The sequence below is a fragment of the Filicampus tigris genome, chromosome 16 (assembly GCF_054856515.1).
Source record: "Filicampus tigris isolate MCC_2025a chromosome 16, RoL_Ftig_1.0, whole genome shotgun sequence".
NCBI classification, from domain to species: Eukaryota; Metazoa; Chordata; class Actinopteri; order Syngnathiformes; family Syngnathidae; genus Filicampus; species Filicampus tigris.
The window spans coordinates 10,660,183-10,677,584 of record NC_141232.1 but is presented as its reverse complement, the minus strand read 5'-3'; the positions used below and the strand labels follow the sequence as shown (position 1 = coordinate 10,677,584).

General features: G+C 40.5%; 1 protein-coding gene across 2 annotated transcripts in view; it reads left to right on the top strand.

Annotated features, from left to right (window-relative positions):
- clec16a (C-type lectin domain containing 16A) overlaps positions 1–17,402 on the top strand; it is a 24,409-nt gene extending 7,007 nt beyond the window's left edge. The window contains exons 8-23 of one of the 2 annotated variants that reach the window (XM_086054601.1): positions 73–123; positions 647–763; positions 3,505–3,757; positions 5,310–5,421; positions 5,505–5,605; positions 6,016–6,135; positions 6,227–6,336; positions 8,026–8,070; positions 8,706–8,756; positions 8,848–8,976; positions 9,099–9,219; positions 11,069–11,220; positions 12,601–12,805; positions 13,756–13,926; positions 14,014–14,151; positions 15,187–17,402. In XM_086054601.1, the coding sequence (XP_085910727.1) occupies positions 73–123; positions 647–763; positions 3,505–3,757; positions 5,310–5,421; positions 5,505–5,605; positions 6,016–6,135; positions 6,227–6,336; positions 8,026–8,070; positions 8,706–8,756; positions 8,848–8,976; positions 9,099–9,219; positions 11,069–11,220; positions 12,601–12,805; positions 13,756–13,926; positions 14,014–14,151; positions 15,187–15,746 (2,436 nt within the window). In that variant the 3' untranslated portion in view covers positions 15,747–17,402. Of the gene's footprint in view, positions 1–72; positions 124–646; positions 764–3,504; positions 3,824–5,309; positions 5,422–5,504; positions 5,606–6,015; positions 6,136–6,226; positions 6,337–8,025; positions 8,071–8,705; positions 8,757–8,847; positions 8,977–9,098; positions 9,220–11,068; positions 11,221–12,600; positions 12,806–13,755; positions 13,927–14,013; positions 14,152–15,186 lie in introns of both variants that reach the window. The other variant, XM_086054600.1, reaches the window with a different exon arrangement.

The window sequence follows — 17,402 nt, the reverse complement described above, 5'->3', positions numbered from 1 at the left end:
CAAAGAGCGAGAACCCATTTCTATGACTTCATGTGATCTTAACTGCACGTATGTTTTGTTTTTGTTTTTTAGCATGAAGAGCGAAAGATTAACCCTCAGGTGTCCCTCTACTTGCTGTCACAAGTAGGCAACGCACAAACAACACTTAACTAAAAATGCATGGTTGAAGACGATATAAATGTGTCCCATTGCATATATTCTGTTTTGTCTTAAAAGACAGCATACATTAACTATAACAAACAAAATCACATTTTTTAGGTGAGAAAAAGTATTATACCAAAATTAGAATTAGAAAATGGACTGAAGTGAGGTATGCATGTATGAGGTATGTAGTTGAAAATCTTCTGTTTGCAATAACATCACAGAGCCAGTAACTCACTGACATAACACTTGCGTTGTTTTTTTTTGTGGTGTTTTTCCAGGCGTTCTCTACAGACGTTTGTTTTGGGAGCTTAGTTCTCTTGAGGTGTTTGCATGTTTTACAGTGTTTGAGTTTTGGCTAGTGTAAAACATCGGCCAATTTGATATAGTGACTAAGTACTTATACAATACAAACATTCACGCTCTAGTTTGAAGAGTAACTAAATGTATTGTTTACACCTGTACGATGCATTGATGAGTTTACTTTTTACTCTGTATTTTCCAGGTGTTTCTGATCATCCACTATCAACCCCTTGTCAATGCGCTGGCCGATGTCATTTTCAACGGAGACCTGTCTGTCTTCATCCCACAGACAGGCCTTCACAATGCACAAAAGAACACTGTAAGTCATGTAACTTTTTAGACATGCACGACACACAATCCAACATGGCAAATACACAAATAGCAAGAAGGGCAGAACAGTTATAGTACAGTTACAGGTTCACCACCATGTCCCAACACTTAGGTACTCCAATGGCCATAATGCCTGCCACTTACCATGAATCAATATTACACACAAATGCCAGTGAAAACTGAGATGTAATAACCTCTAATATATAAATATATAACACGCTTGAGGAGTGTTCCTTAAATAAGCGCTTAGAAAACTGGGTGATGTGTGGTTGTGTTATTTTTCCTGATTCATAAACCATTATCAATGCAACAATATGCAAATGAGTTATCCTTGTATGTTTTAAGCTTCCAGGCACAACTGTCTCTGTCAGAAACGAAATCAGGCATCAGCCACAACGTGCTTCCTTTTTAGATGATTGAGCATCACTGACTAATGCCTCCACAATCCATAGTAGACGGTACAATATGTTAGCGTGCAACAGGACATCGCGTTACATCACACACACACACACACACACACACACACACACACACGGTAGCCTGTGTGTACTAATGTTAGCTCCCAAACACCACTGTCCCGATGTCAGAAATGAAATCGGGCATCAGCGCTCTTTTTAGATGCTCGTTAATCACTACCGTGCTGCCATGAAAGGGAGGTTTGCATCATATTAAGTATTTTTGGTGAAATGTGCCGGAACTTTCAGTTTCTGTTGCTAACACAGGCCAAGCCATATGTGCTGCTCATGTGTGTCACAGACAGGCAGACAGCCAGCGGGAGATGAGGCAGTTTCGCGAGAAAAACAAAGCGATAAATAAATACATAAATAAACGACTTATCGACTATTAAAATAATTGTCGCCCTTTTTGATCGTCAACGTCGTCGTGACTAGTCGACTAATCTTGGCAGCACTACTGGACTGTACGCTGACTGCTTGACATTGTTGAAAAGTAATATCTTCAGTGCTGTCCCATGAAAAGAATTGTCAGAGGTGTATTCACTTGAGATGAGATACTGCAATTACCTACTTATCCCTTGCTCTCTACCACCCGCGTACTTTTCCCATCTAATTTCTCTCATCTCTCCATTTTCAAATTTAGAACCCCCTCGCCCACATTGTCTTTGCTTTTTGGCCATCTGTCGTTGTAGTTAGGGGTGAGTGTGAGCAAAGTAGTGAGCGTTTCTGAGAACATTTGTGGTTGTTCTGTGCTCAAGCTTTGTTTTTTTCAGAAGCAGCCTACCTCTTCAGTGAATGTGAGCAGCGGTGTGACCTCTTATAAATAATGTTGGTTGAGACGACCACAACAGAAACGATCTGCCCCCAAACATGTCTGCCTATTTTTCTTCAATACAAGTAGCCCATTTGCACATATTTTATAGCATGTGTCAGGTTTAAAACTACATGAATGTGAAATCAAATGTTATTTATACAGCACTTTTCACACAAAATGCAACTCAAAGTGCTGAGTACATTAAATAGTTAAATAGATTTTCAAGTTTGTAAAAATTTGTAGTACTTTTGCAGGGGAAAAATGCATTTGTTCTGGGTTACATGTTCAGTTCATCTTGCGATGCTTTTGTTATGTTACAGAAATCAGTTTTGTTACACAGTATTCATTCATTCTGTATTAGTGGCATGTTTTAGTTGTGTGGAGAAAAAAGTGGTTTTGAGTGTGTGTCGGTGTGGCTTAATGTACCATGACCTCCATTAATTTCTCAGCAGCGTCTCGAGCGCGTGAGCGGTTTACCAGAACCTAGTCATCTAACAGGTGTAGCACGCACGCCCCCCCATCCCCAAAGATACTAGCCTGTGGTTTATGTGCATGCTGCAGCCACCACAGTGCCATCCCACAGGTTTCACTGTTTTTAAACTGTTCACTTGCTGCTGGAAGGATCAATTACCAAAGTTGCATCCAACAAAGACACCCTAATTTTTTTCCCCTCATAATTCTATTAGATGCTAACGCGGAAAGTGCTAACATCTTTAATCTTTTCATAACCCTTGTCTTGAGTTAACTCTTAATCCATGGAAAATGAAACGAGCACGCGAATATGGTGAGAAACTCTAACTGTGCCTGTTCTTGATATACGTTTTCATGAGAGGAGTGAACACACACACACACACACACACACACACACACACACACACACGCGCGTCAACGTGCTACATGCTCACGTGTATGTGTGTGCATGGTGGTTTGTGCATGTGAGGTAGGGAACTAAAGTTTCAGTTTATGCTCCTTGTTTTTTTTTGGGGGGGGTGAAATACTTGGCTTCACTTCATAATGCGGTCGTATGTAGTCAGTGCATGATTCACAACGCTGTCACTTTTCTCTTTTTTTACTTTAATGTTTGCGGTTATTGCCAATATTACTCAGTTTTTACTGTAAGACCCTGTTTTCATCCCCTTGCAGATTTCTTATCTTATACACCAGCTGTTTCCTCTGCGAATGTGCATCTCACATCTCACATCATTACCTGTTTACTGTAAGAGAGTGTGTATGTCTATGAGTAAGTGTGGTGTGTGTGGTCTTGTATCGCTGTTGTCTTGGTAACTGTCTACCAGCAAAGGTCATTATTGTATATTGCTTTCTGGAAAGAGTTCTTCCTCTAGGGTTGGAGAGTGCTTACTCACTCTCACAACTAATTTGAGATTCAAATGCTGTCATTATCATCTTTTATTCCATATTTGGCATAATGAAATAATACCGTAATCATGTACGGCTTTTCAGGCTAGTTCCGGAGGTGTGCGTCGCTTTACCAAGCCAGCAGAATCGTTGGAGCGCTCGCTGGAGCTTTCCCGCCACCGTGGCCGCAAGAGAACCCAAAAGAGACCAAACTACAAGAACCTTGGCGAGGAGGATGATGACGGGGGTGTCGGGGGAGGAGGAGGAGGAAGCAGCAGCAGCCGGGAAGGGGCGGATGAGGGCTGGGACGATAGCGGCCGAGGTGGCGAGGGAGGCCGAGAGAGGGAGAAGGGAAAAGGTACAGAGGTTGTAGGAACAGGTGGGAGTTCTAAGGGGAGCAGAGCGAGTGGGGAAACGGCGGAAGGTGAGTGTGAGTGCAGGATTGTTTGCATTTGTTTACCCCCATTAGTCTACAGTCTGCCATGGTGCACCCTTGCTATCTGAAAGCAACTTCTGCAGCAGTCCTCGTCTCCAAACGAAAAAGAGAAACAAGTTCCAATATTAACATTGTCTGCTGCCGCTTAAACACATTTTATTCCCTGGCCTTTAAATTCTGTGAAATGTGACCAGCAGTGCAAGTCCATTTCAGGAGAAAACATTACAAACTAGAGACTAAAAATACATGGCGTTAATAAATTCTCTTTGCCTAGTTTTGAGATGAAGCCTTCCTGCCTGCCCTGTTTGGCGCATTTCAATTTCCCCATGGTGACCACTGATCACACATCAACTCCTTATCATTAGAAGTCAACTGTCCATTTCCACAATGACATATCATCCATCCTGTGCTCCTCACCTGTCCGCCTGTCTCTTACTCTAGCTCTGTGTGCATTGTGTTTTCAGTCCAGTAACTGAACTGTGGAACCTCTGAAAGTCAAGCACAATCCACTGTGTGAAACAATTTTGGGAAACACTTTTTCCCTCGATAATGATCACTTCCATGGTCAAGCATTCTTCACAGTTATAGTGTAGACGTACGTTAGGCACTTTTAATAGCCCAGCCATCCACCCGAGTGAGGAGGAAGTAGATTGCCCATATACGGTACCAGATTGCCTTACCTGGTTAAATAAATAAATGAATAAGATAAGGTAAGACAAGAAGGCCTTTATTGATCTCACAGTGGGGAAATGTTCAGTGTTACAGCAGCAAAGATATAGGTCACACAGAGACGGCGGCATAATGTATAACATTAACGGCAAACATTCAGAATCTAACCTATGTAAATATACGCAGTAACTATGTGTATATACACACCAACATACATCTACATATAAAGTATGAAGAAACACTCATTTTAGCCTGTACATAGTACAGAGGAAAAATACTCGTAAGTAACTGACAGTGCTGCAGTGAAATATAAGGAACGGCATTGGATGAAAATAAAACTAGACTAACAATAGTGGGTAATGTTGAGTATTGCACAATATAATCTCAGGTATAAAGCTTATAGAATAGAAAAGAATAAACAAACAAACATTTAAATGTGATTAGTGCCGCAAAAAAAGAGGTTTCATTGTTCATCCAAGTCGAGTCCTTCTTCACTTTGACTGACGAATTCCTTCTTTGCACACAAACTTTCTGAACCGCACGTTCTTATTTGCTAATATTTATATGTTGATACAGCAGCAGCTTGGACTGTACTCAAATAGTCATTTACGTCCAAATCTAAGTCCATGTTCTAATTTTTTTTAAAAAGTAAATTATTTTGCAAACAATCTGAAGTGATCATCAGTGAAGTGAAGAGGGAAATGCCTTCGGACTTGTTTTTGACCTTTTGCTTTCATGTATAGTTTAAATCGTCACCACACCTGTTATGAGGCGGTCAACAAAGTGTGTATGTTTTTCCTTACAGAAATCGAGATGGTGGTGATGGAGACTTGTAAGGCGTCGGAGCTGACTGAGCAGAACATCACGGATGAAGAGAAGACTGCAGCAGCCACGCGCATGCACACGCAAAGAAGCAGGTACACTTTCACATTGTGCATATTATGTAAGATGTGACGCATAAGTGCAGAGGTATTTGATTTACTCCGGTCTCATTTCACAGGCCTTTCTTAGAAATGGTGTACAGTGCCCTAGACTGCACCAATGACGACTACCATGCCCTGTTTGTCCTCTGCCTGCTCTATGCAGTTTCACACAGCAAAGGTTTTATTTATTTACTGTATTCCCATGTATTTTTATGATGATTATTCTTATTGTTTTTTGGGAATGTGAAGCAGCAGAAAATTCCAAGGCATTGAATATACCATCAGTAAAGACAGTCATCCTGTGGGGAAAATATTGCACAACAGTCACATTACCAAGAACTGGACGTATAAATATATGTCCTTTAAGGCAAGTTTTGTGCTCTGTCATGTGAGCCTTCCCCAAAATGTTGATAGGTTGAAACAGCAAAATGTCTTAAGATCAAGAATGAACATTTTAAAGGAATCTAAGGGTCAAGGTAACCCCAAATTGATAGATTGATTAATTATTTAATTGAGAGTTATGTCTATTATATTTTCCTAATCTAATTCTGTCTTGTCCTACTTTACCGCCTCCTTATCTTTCCTTAGGCATAAACCGTGTCCTTCTGGAGCGACTGCAGTTGCCGGTGCCAGACCAGGAAAGAAGCTCCTACAGTTTGGTACTTGCAGAGAGGTTGATCAGAGTAATGAGTCAGGCAGCACAACCAGGTAACATGCACATTGCTGTTCTTGCACGTGCGACGTGCTTTCTTTTTCAACATGGGCTCAGGGTTCATTTATGTGCATCTGCTTTGCTTAGATGGTAGAGTTCGTCTAGCTACCCTGGAGCTCAGCTGCCTTTTGTTAAAGCAGTCTGTGTTCTCTGGGAGTCCGTGTATAATCAAAGATGTTCATCTGGCCTGCCTGGAGGTATGACATACAAATTGTTCCTGACTAGGTGTAATATATAAATACGAATAATAGACTCTGGACTAAAAATGTGTCACTAATACTGAATTTAGTTGAACAATGTTTATTATTATATCACTGTTTGATTTAGATACAGTTAAGCCCAACCCTTTACAAACATCACCTGCCATTCTTAGTAATTCCAAATTCTTCGTCATCCGTTTTTAAATTACCTCCCTACCCGCCCCTTCTTATTTTCCTTACACTGGCTTACAATAAGCAGGCGTGTCCCTACTTGTGCCATCCATGTTGTTGTTTCTTTTCATCACTGATGATGAAAGAAAGAGAGAGAGGGAGGCATTTCAGCTTTTTGGGATGAACATTACTGAAGCAAGAAACATTTAACCCTTTATCTTCCTCCAAACAACTCCAAACCTCTACACTACAATAATCATTTGGAGCAGTTTACAATCAGTATTTTATCTAATAATATGACAAAAACATACACACCACTGAAAGCTTGGCAGACAAAATATATGCTATGAAATGAAGATAATAGACTGTTGGAAATAAATGAATAAAATTTCAGGGAAATTTGAAATGTAGGTCAGTGCTTCTGATAGTGTTTAGGCCAGTGGCGAAGGCCTTGCTGGCACTCACTTCCTACCACTGCGTTAAATGCATAATGGCGCCCCGTTCTCGAGCTAAGATAGCTTGGCCCCCGAGTTCTATGGATAATGCTCTTTGAAACATCGGAGAGCTTGACTTTTCTCAGAGGTAACTGTGCTGTAACTTTTCAAAATGACAGCGTATTTTTGCAACACTCATTTCCTGTGATTTCCCATCACTTTTGAAAATGATGTCGCTGTTCGTGAAAGGGTGGGGGCTTGAACACTGAGCAAAGTAGGTAAACATAAAAAGTGTAGAGTCACTACTTGAGTTTGTGTTGTCCAGTAGACTACTTCTACCTCTCTATCAAAATCAATTACTATGTAATACACTTAGCCCTGAGTGATTTTCATGTAAAATTATTCTTCAACAACAACAACAAAAAAAGTGAAAAAACAGGGAGGCATGTTACATTACACAACTATATAGACAGAGACGATGTAGTTTGGATTTTTATAAAGCCGGCTTGGTGTTCGCATTAATGACATCATGGGAAGATCTGTTTTTAAAACATCATCTTGATTTTCACTCATTGATTGCACAACAATTATTGTCGGAGCCTCCGAAGATGGCGTTATGTTTAACCATAAATAATCCAATTGTGGTGAAACGTGTTGTATCTGTTAGTCTGTCAGTCAGGTTTAGCAGCATACATACATATGTACACACACACACATGCACACACAAAATCTCATTTATCGCACTGCTTATTTGCAGGGATTGAAGTGGGTAGTTCATGTATGCTATTATGTTCCACTGATTATTTCTGATATTGGAAGTTTAAAGAAAAACGGCTTTGTTAAAAAAAAAAATTAAAAAAATGGCATTTTTATACCCGTTCAGTTATGCTTCAAAATGGATGGATGCATATTATAAATAGTATACTGATAAGTATGTTTTTAGAACAATTGTGTTTATTCATTTGCAAAAAGTTAGACATACTGTATTGTAAAGTATCTTTTACTATAAGAAACCGATGTGCTTTTGTGCTTTACATGTCATTTGCATCTGTTTGACATTTCCTGTATGTCATGTACGCAGGGGGCGAGAGAGGAAAGTCTGCACTTACTGCGGCGATTTTACAAGGTGAGTGTGCAACATAATGCTGTACACACACACCATCGACTGTTGCACATTCATTAGTGTATGTTGACGGCTCACTGACCTGAAAGTAAAGCACTGTTTACATTGTTGAAAAAAAAATCAGATTTTATATAGCTCATAGTACAACGCAATCAGAGGGATTCACTTTTCCCTCCCACACCCATTTGATGTCAGCAGCTTGACACAGAGCAGTAAAATTTATTGGTGAGTTTATCCACCCGTTGACTTTTACTTTCTCTGCCCTGATTTAGATTCAGTCACACCGGTTATGTTAATAAGCAATTGTAAGCCACAACTATCCAGTTTCATTTTCTTCTTTAACCTCTTTTTGTTTGCCTCTCACACATTGAGTCTGTACAACGGCAATTATAAATTACGATAAAATGCTTTGCCTTCAAAAGCTGCGCGAAACAAATAACAGATGTATGGCCGACCTGAATGTTTCTCTATGTGCACATTCTGAAGTTTGAGTTTTAAAACATTAAAGGGAAGTCAAGTCAAAAATATTCTTTATAATAATATGTTCTATGTGCCCCCACTAGTCTAAACCCGGCATTCAAATGATGGTGTATTTTAATGCCCTGGATTTAAAGTATTTTTGATTCTCTGAACTGCAGGGCGAGGAGATTTTTCTGGACATGTTTGAAGATGAGTACAGGAGTATGACGGTGTGTTGGCCTTTGTTTTGTTTTCTTTTCTTCACAAACAAATTGCTTGATGTTTGAAGACTGCATTTTTAATGGTGCTTGATCGTTTCAGAGTAAACCGCTGAATGTGGAGTATCTAATGATGGATGCCTCTATACTGCTACCACCCACCGGCACACCTCTGACTGGCATCGACTTCGTCAAGAGGCTCCCTTGTGGAGATGTGGAGAAGACACGGCGGGTGTGTCGAGTCACATAAAATCTCTTCATGGTTTTGGTGTTTCTGTGTATCTCAAATAAGATGCAGGATGGAATGCTAACCCTCTCCTTTGTGTTTGTGTGGACCCTCCACACCGCCCTCAGGCCATACGTGTGTTTTTCATGCTGCGGTCACTATCGCTGCAGCTTCAAGGGGAACCAGAGACACAGCTGCCTCTGACTAGACCTGAAGACCTTATTAAGACTGATGATGTCTTAGACCTCAGTAAGTTGCATACAAATATAAAATGTTCCCTCTGTCTAATAGATTATATGATACATTGATATAAACTCGGCACTGACTTCAATAGGTACACCTGCACCGTCAGGTTCTTGCATTATAGTCATCCAAAATCAAAATAAATATGTTTTGATTGACACTTTGAGGTGTTTTGTTAACAATATTTGTTATTGTAGTTTTCCTGAGTGTCATTGTCTTTATAGAAGTCAGAAAACCCAACACACCAGATTACCACGATGAACACAGTTTTTCCCATTTTTGGATTTATACCCTTAAAAAAGGATCATTGGAATAAGTTCTCTGTAAAGTGATAGGTTTACTTAGCAGTGATGATGAAACAATCTTGCAAGGTTTTCTGTGATGACTGTGATGAAGCTTTGCTCAATGATTACAAATGCAAAAACATGTCAAAAGTGGCCTGTTGCAATAGTAACAACGTTCTCTACTTTATCTTCAATTCGGATGAAACGTCCTCAGTAACTCAGTCACTCAAATTTTTATTTATTTATTTACTGGCAGTATAGTTGATGTTCCTTTGCTTTATTTAATTTACTCTCGATTAGAACTTTACTTCTAAATCAGACACAATAGTTGCAAATTGATTTACTGTATCTCTTAGTGTAATACACTTTGTGTGATTATCTTTGTTTTACTAGTCTTTTTTTATTACTGGTAGTCTTAGTAGATTTGATTATAGAGGAAGGTTTCAGTCAAAAAGAAAGTGACAAGAACTTTTCCTCTTTATAGTGGAATGTCCTGTATTATGTACTGAGATGAACTGGCCGCAAAATCCTCCTTGGGAATTAAGAGTTCTTAGTTGAAACTTGTGCCCTGCGATTGGCTGGCAACCAATTCAGGGTGGCCCCCGCCTACTGCCCGAAGACAGCTGGGATAGGCTCCAGCACGCCCGCGACCCTTGTGAGGATAAGCGGTATGGATAATGAATGAATGAATGAATGAATGAATAGTTGAAACTAAACACGAGTCATTTAGTGGCTTTGCGGTTTTTGGTCACCTTTAGGGAATACGGCACCTCCATTGTTTGTTTCAAGTGACACCTTTCTCAGTGGCTTTTACGTAACCCAGTAGCACTAGAGCCACTGTCAAGACACGATCTGAGACCCCTGCTGCATCTTCATCCGCCATGTTTGTTTACTACGAAGTCTCGTTTCATCTCGAGGGGTTTGCAAGATTTTCCGTCTTGACATGAGAATATCCGTGACTGAATCGGTTCGTGTATGATGTGTGGATATTGCCGTGTGGCTGCACACCACACGCAGTAGGTTCAAAACTGTAATACGCATGATTTTTTTCTCGTCACGTGGGGTCTCTGAGTTTGGAAGTCGGCCGACAATTTTAAAATCTGTGTGAAGCAGGCTTAAGCCGAACAAACCAAAACCAGAGTTGACACATGAGGTAATCATGTAGTCTTGTTTACTTAGCAGTATTTCATTTTTTATTTTTTTTTAAAAAAGGAAGTTACTCAAGATGTTTCAAGTCATTGTTCGTCATTGCGGTAGAAACATTTTGTCCTTTAAATGTGTGTCTCTAGTACTGGCTTCTGAGTCACTGTGCACACGAATGTCCAGCAAAAAGTACCTTGTTAAAATAACAGAAGGGCATAAAGAAGGGTAAATCTTTAGATGTATTGATATAATCTGTTCTGACTCATTTTTCAAGAAGTGGCGTGCAAAAAGCGGGGCCGACGGCTCCCACAGAACGACCGACCCATGCAGCTCCCAGCCCCTTCATTATCATGACATGGATGACTGAGAATGTACAACGACACAAACTACATTTTTCTTAAAAATGATATGCTTTATGTCTGTTTCAGATAACAGCGACTTAATAGCATGTATGGTGGTTAGTAAAGATGGCGGCCAGGCTCAAAGGTTCCTTGCTGTAGATGTTTATCAGATGAGTTTGGTCGAACCAGAAACCAAACGCCTTGGATGGGGTGTCGTCAAGTTTGCTGGCCTATTGCAGGTATTTCCTTGTCTGGATGTATCTGTGTGTGTCCTGTCAAAAAGACAGAGGTGTTTTTCCTGATTCGGGTTTCTTTGCACTCGTTGTACGGCTGCTAAAAAATTCAACTAATTTTATTTGAAAGCGTTAAAATACTCAACATAAAAATTTCAATCAGCAAGATTACATGTGAGGTTGAGTGTTCTTAAGGCTGTTTATGTGTCACTCCCAGTTAAAGTACTCTTGACACAAGAAACAACAGAAAATTAAACACTTTATGAATACCAAAATGCTCAACCACACCAAATTAATTTAGTCTAACAAAATTCCTTTATATTAATGGTAAAATATAATGTCAAATGCCATAAATGGGTTCACGGAAATTAGCATAGACGTCGGATGAAGTCTAAACTTTTAAACAGTGGTCACCAACCACTGGTCTGCAGCCTGTTACCGCTTCGTTTGTTTTTTCCAAGCGACCATATACATCCTGATCAGGAATGTATGTCAATGTTGACTAAATCTTTTTATTCTATGTTGTGTTCACTTGCCTATTGATCATTTCATGCCCTTTGCTTTTTGAAAAGCACACACACACATAACCATACACCCACACAGCTGTACAAACATGTGCACAAAGAGACAATTTGTATTGTAGAGAGAAAAAAAAAAAAGAAATTTAGGAGGAAATGCCATACATGTGTCCAAGTTCATTTGTGATCCCTTCTCTGAATTGACCTCAAGTTGTGTTTGGAAACACAATGAGAAACCAGTGAGAGAATAGAATAATTTTTCTACATGTAGTTTTTAGGGCTGTCAATTTAGCGCGTTATTTTTTAAGTAAATCCAACCCCCTTTTGACGCCGTTACTCATGTTAAGGGTATTAAAATTCAAGAAAATAATGGGACAGAAAAATCAAGGGATTTTTTTTTACAATAAACATATTGTATTTATGTGATTTAAATATGCGATTAACTACGAGTTAACTATGAAAAATGCGATTAACTACGATTAAAAAATGTAATCGCTTGACAGCACTAGTAGTTTTCTCAAGTACTTTGACCTGTTTTACCGAATACGGAGGTTTTTTGTGCATATCATCCAACAACAAAATTGTGGCTATTGAAAATGGTGAGTGGCGAGTAACTCTGGGAAACCACAAGCCACAATGGCTGGTGAGCAAAAAAGTTCATCTCAAGCCCTGGTGAGTAGTATTAAAAATCAGCGCTATAGTAGGGGTGCAAACAATGAACCATTTTATAGTAGAGGAAATACTGTTCTCCAACTTCTTTATGTTTTGTTTGTTAGGCTTTATCTTCCACTTGAACCTCTTCCAATGCTTTTTCTTCCTCTCATTTTTACCTTTTATTCCACTTGCTTTGTCTTTCTCCCACCACCAGGACATGCAGGTGTCTGGCGTTGAAGATGACAGCCGAGCTTTAAACATCGTCATACATAAGCCCACCTCCAACCCCCATGCCAAACCGCTGCCCATCCTCCAGGCCAACTTCATCTTTGCCGACCACATCCGCTGCATCATCGCCAAGCAAAGACTAGCCAAAGGTCGAATCCAAGCCAGACGCATGAAAATGCAGAGAATAGCAGGTGAGAGTGCACAGGCTTTAATATCGAGTTAGTACAGGTTTTTAACTTCACAGTCGACTATTTACAGGAAATAACGAAGCATAAAGAAAATGAAAGAACACCTAATCACGTCAATTATTTAAATCACAGTACCGTAATAAGATCTAATCTTGAGTAATAGTCACATCATTTGTAGTACTAGGTCAAACCTACCCATTACTTTTATTTTCTGAAGTACTTCTGTGAAACATATTTCACATTGATCAAATTAGTTATGGAATATAAATCAGAGAATGTCTTATTGTGGATTTATACCAGCGTTGAGTATCATCCACTAGTGCCAGACTGTTCCAAACCAGTACTTAACCAGGAACAATAAAAACTGGGGAATTTTATTATTCATATCTCCTTCCTTCTTCTAACTGATCTCTAAAAAATCTTGGCAGCAGTCTAATCAAGGAAGTTGCGGTTGGCCCTGTGACTTACTGTAAAAGAATAAAACGGACCCAGTAACTACTATAACCTTCACTACCCTGAACATTGAATGTCAAGATAAATTCGTTCAATCATAAGATTCTGAAGCCACTGTAACTGAACTGATGTAATGTGCTTTTGTTGCAAAACACAGGTCAAATTTATATGGAACATACTCTACTTGTAAGTTCAATGTTCAACAATACTTACTGTTACTACATGTTTTAACAGTCATTACGTTTTTGATATGGGCCAAAAATGTTATATACTTCAATTCTGATGATTGTGTCAATAGTATTCAACAGACAACTAACAGTTTTATTTGAGCTCACTCCAATCGGAACAGAGAGAAACTAGTTATAAATCAGGTTTGTAAACTTTTTGATGTGGTTGCGACATTAACTGGGCAGTGGGCACCAAAACTTTTTTCTACCCACCACATACATTTGCGGTTCAGTTGCTGTACCTTTTACATTCTGTCACATCTCATCACGCAGCTCTTTTGGACCTGCCTGTGCAGCCAAGTACGACAGAGGTGCTAGGTTTCGGACAGACGGCCACCGCCTCCCCCGGCGGGCTCCCTTTCCGATTTTATGAGCAGTCAAGACGGGCGCCCAATGATCCCACGGCCAGCAGAGCAGTCTTTGCCACAGTTGATAAAGTCCCGGGTAAGATTGTGATGATCGGCTTTGATTTCATCTAGTTTTCAGTGTTTCATGCACCTGTGCGTTAATATCTACGTGCATCGGCCACAGGCTTTGCGGTGGCTCACAGCGTATCGCAACACCCCCCCTCTCCTCTCTCCTCCCCTTCAACTCCCTCCAGTGGGAGTGGAAGCACAGGACGATGCGACTCTGTTACGACGAGCACTATTTCAGCTCAAAGCCCCACAGGTAGAACGGTTTTGCATATATATTCCTTGGAGATATAGAGACACACTTCCAGTACAAACAGCATTACACAAGGAGGATGAGACTCCTTTACAACAGAATTCTCGTAGAATCCACACCTAAAAATACGAGTGACTTAAAGCGAAAGTCAACCCAACCCATGCAGGCTCACTAGTTGAAACAAGGCATTCTGATAAATATTGCATTTGTGGGATAAGAGTTAATCCACCCGTTTTTAGTCATCTCAGGGCGCGGCCATTTTGTCACTTCTGTCGACTGAAAATGACTTCGCAGTTGCTCAGGGCTCAGGTAACGGCTAATCACAGCTCACCTGTTTTCTGAAGCTGAGCCATGATTGGTCGTTATCTGAGCCAGGAGCATTTGTGATGTCATTTTCAGTCGCTAGAGGTGACGAAATGGCCGCCCCCTGAGATGGCTAAAAACGGGTGGATTTTGCTGCTTAACTCATATTCAACAAACGCGATATTTATCAGAATGCCGTGTTTGAACTAGTGGGCCTGCTGGGAACATATTCTTGAAAAAAATATGTTTGGGTCGACTTCCACTTTAAACAGTATAACAAACTAAAAACACAGTCCGTTTTAATGCATATCTAACTGCATGTTGGTGAGAATAAAAGCACTCTACCCACTCAGTTGATTCTCCCCAGGTGTTCGTCGATTATATCAAAGCAAAAAACGTTTTTTCGTATTATTTGTTAGTTCATAACAAAGTCAAATGAATGTGGTCTCCATTAAAAAGCAAAGTAAGGGAAAAATACAAAGTGAAGTTAACATTGAAATCATTAAATTATTGTTGTTGTTGCTGGACTTGGTTGGTCTTTTATATTTGTCTATTTTCATTTTTAATCAGAAAATTTCAATACTGCGTTTGTGTGCAGTTTCATCCGCGTTTTTGAATTTGTTTTGTTTAAGCCTTAGTCTGACTGCTAACGGAAGCCAGAAAAAGAAAGAGCGAAAGAATCATCAATCGGGCCATCATCTCAAATACTAAAATGGTCCCTTTTTCCACCCAAAGATGATGTCACATTCTTGGAGAACACTCCTCCCTCCTCGTCATGCGGAGAAGGCGAGGGAGACGGTGGGGAGGTAACGAGCGCAACCTCCACCCAAGGCCCGCCGCCGACTCTGGCCCCAAGCCTCACCCCGGCCGCCCAACCCACAATCTCCCTCCTCACCGACAGCAACGCCGACACCCTGAGCGTGGAATCGCTGACGTTGCTGCCCCCTGCGGACTCACCGCACCTCCACCCATGCGCCAATCCCCTCGCTGCCCCTGCCTCCTTTCTCATGAGACTGGATGAAGACAGCGATGAAGAGAACGAGGAAGACGCAAGGAAAAGAGAGCATGAGGCGGAAGTCTCGCTGATGGAGCACACTGAGACAGATGGGACGGTAAATGAGGATCCAAATATGGATGCGCTCATACCCGCACAGGACGCCGTGGAGGATCCGCTGGGTGATGATGAGCCTGAGGGTGAGGGCTCAGTGGGGAGAGACTCACCTCAGCTGAAGGAAGAGGCAACAGAAGATGGGGAAAAGCACACGGAAACACCCGAGTCACCCGAATTGGACTAACAACACGTTCTTACTGGCGCACTTGAACACACATTTCCCACTCATCAACGTCTGTGACGTGTTGAAGCACCCGGCTTGGCTGCGGGCTGTTTACATGCTGCAACCTGAAGGTAGCGCCTGGCATCGAAAAAAGGCCATTTCGGCCTTTCCATTTGCACACAAAGGAAACCTGTGGAAAAGACTCACACTGACGGAATTGGTGGAAGGCTCAAAGCACATTTGGGTTCATCGGTTTCACATACATGAGTTTGTAGCACGCGTCAAAGCGTGTAACCAGCAGTTTTTTTTTTTTTTTTACTCCTGATTGATGGGATTGTCACATGCGTTACTGCTGATGTGAGGTTTTAAAAGATCTGATCTATTTTTTATGTCTTATGTTCACATAGCCACTGTTTTGTGACGAACGCATACACACACTGCTGCACAAGCCTTTTATGCACTATAGTATGTGTACAGATTCAAAGGATTCATTCATCAAGGATGTACTGTGTATGTGTGCTACATTTGCTTACGTCTTAATTAGCTCGTATGCAAGTTCTAACAATATTTCCCACTCAAATAGTTGTTTTTGTATAAAATCCATTAGTAACCTGCAGTTTGCTAATGTTGACTTCGCTTTCAAAATGGCCGTGCAGGAACAAGTTGGAGATTCAGAATCGGAGTAGTTACAAATAAAAATGAAAAAAACAGCCAACTTTCTGGAATGTGTTACGGTTCAAACGCATTTTTTTTTTCCAAACCATTAGAGACGGTTGAGAGTGCATTATCACTCACATCTTCAAAAGTAATCTTTAGTTCTGAATGCTTCCTTGTCATGTGCTTAATTTGGAAGCCTTTAGGCATGATAAGATGATAGGGAGCAGCTTGTTAAGCATCATGTGAAAGAGCGAGATTGGAGATAATGCATTTAATCATATCTGCTGTTTTGTCCACGTGGTGTCTCATGAAGCCATCTTTTTTTTTTTTAATCAAAAGTACGCATCTGCTTGATTCTCCCTCACAGAGCTGACCTGAACTCCGTTTAACCAACAAATAAGGACGGCAAGAATATCAAATTGTATCACAAAACTACACATTACCAAACAGATTGAGTAATTTGCAAAGCAGATTTTTACAACGGCAATAAACAGAAGTATTTGTGAAGGTCAAAAACGAATGTAACGCACAACTTTACCCTCGCTGCGGCGTGAACTTGGGTGTAGTTTGCCTTTCAAGGCTTTATTTGTGCAACGAAAAATCTTTGACTTTTCAGCTCCAGTTCTCCTCTTCTGTGCCGTGCTGTGACTTTTTCATAAGAAACTCCTCACAGTTGATTTAGTAATTGAGTATTTTAAAGCAATACTCTCTCCCCCCCTCATCTTGCTGCTGTAAATAGCACCAGAGTGATCGCGAGGATATGCTTAAATAAGTGACAAAAAGAGCATTTAAACACTGGATGCTCTGGAGGCACTTTTGTTCTCCATCTTAAAGATGTGTCGCCTTGACAACATCTACCTGAAAATGCCATGACAAGCTGCCATTATTTAGTACCTGATTGTAGTGTGTGCGCACGCTGTAAATGCTTCTGCCTTTTAAACATGTAAGTATTGTTAATGACTTTGAAACAGAGTAATAAATAAAGAGCTGCAATAAATTATTCTACCTAACAAACACTGA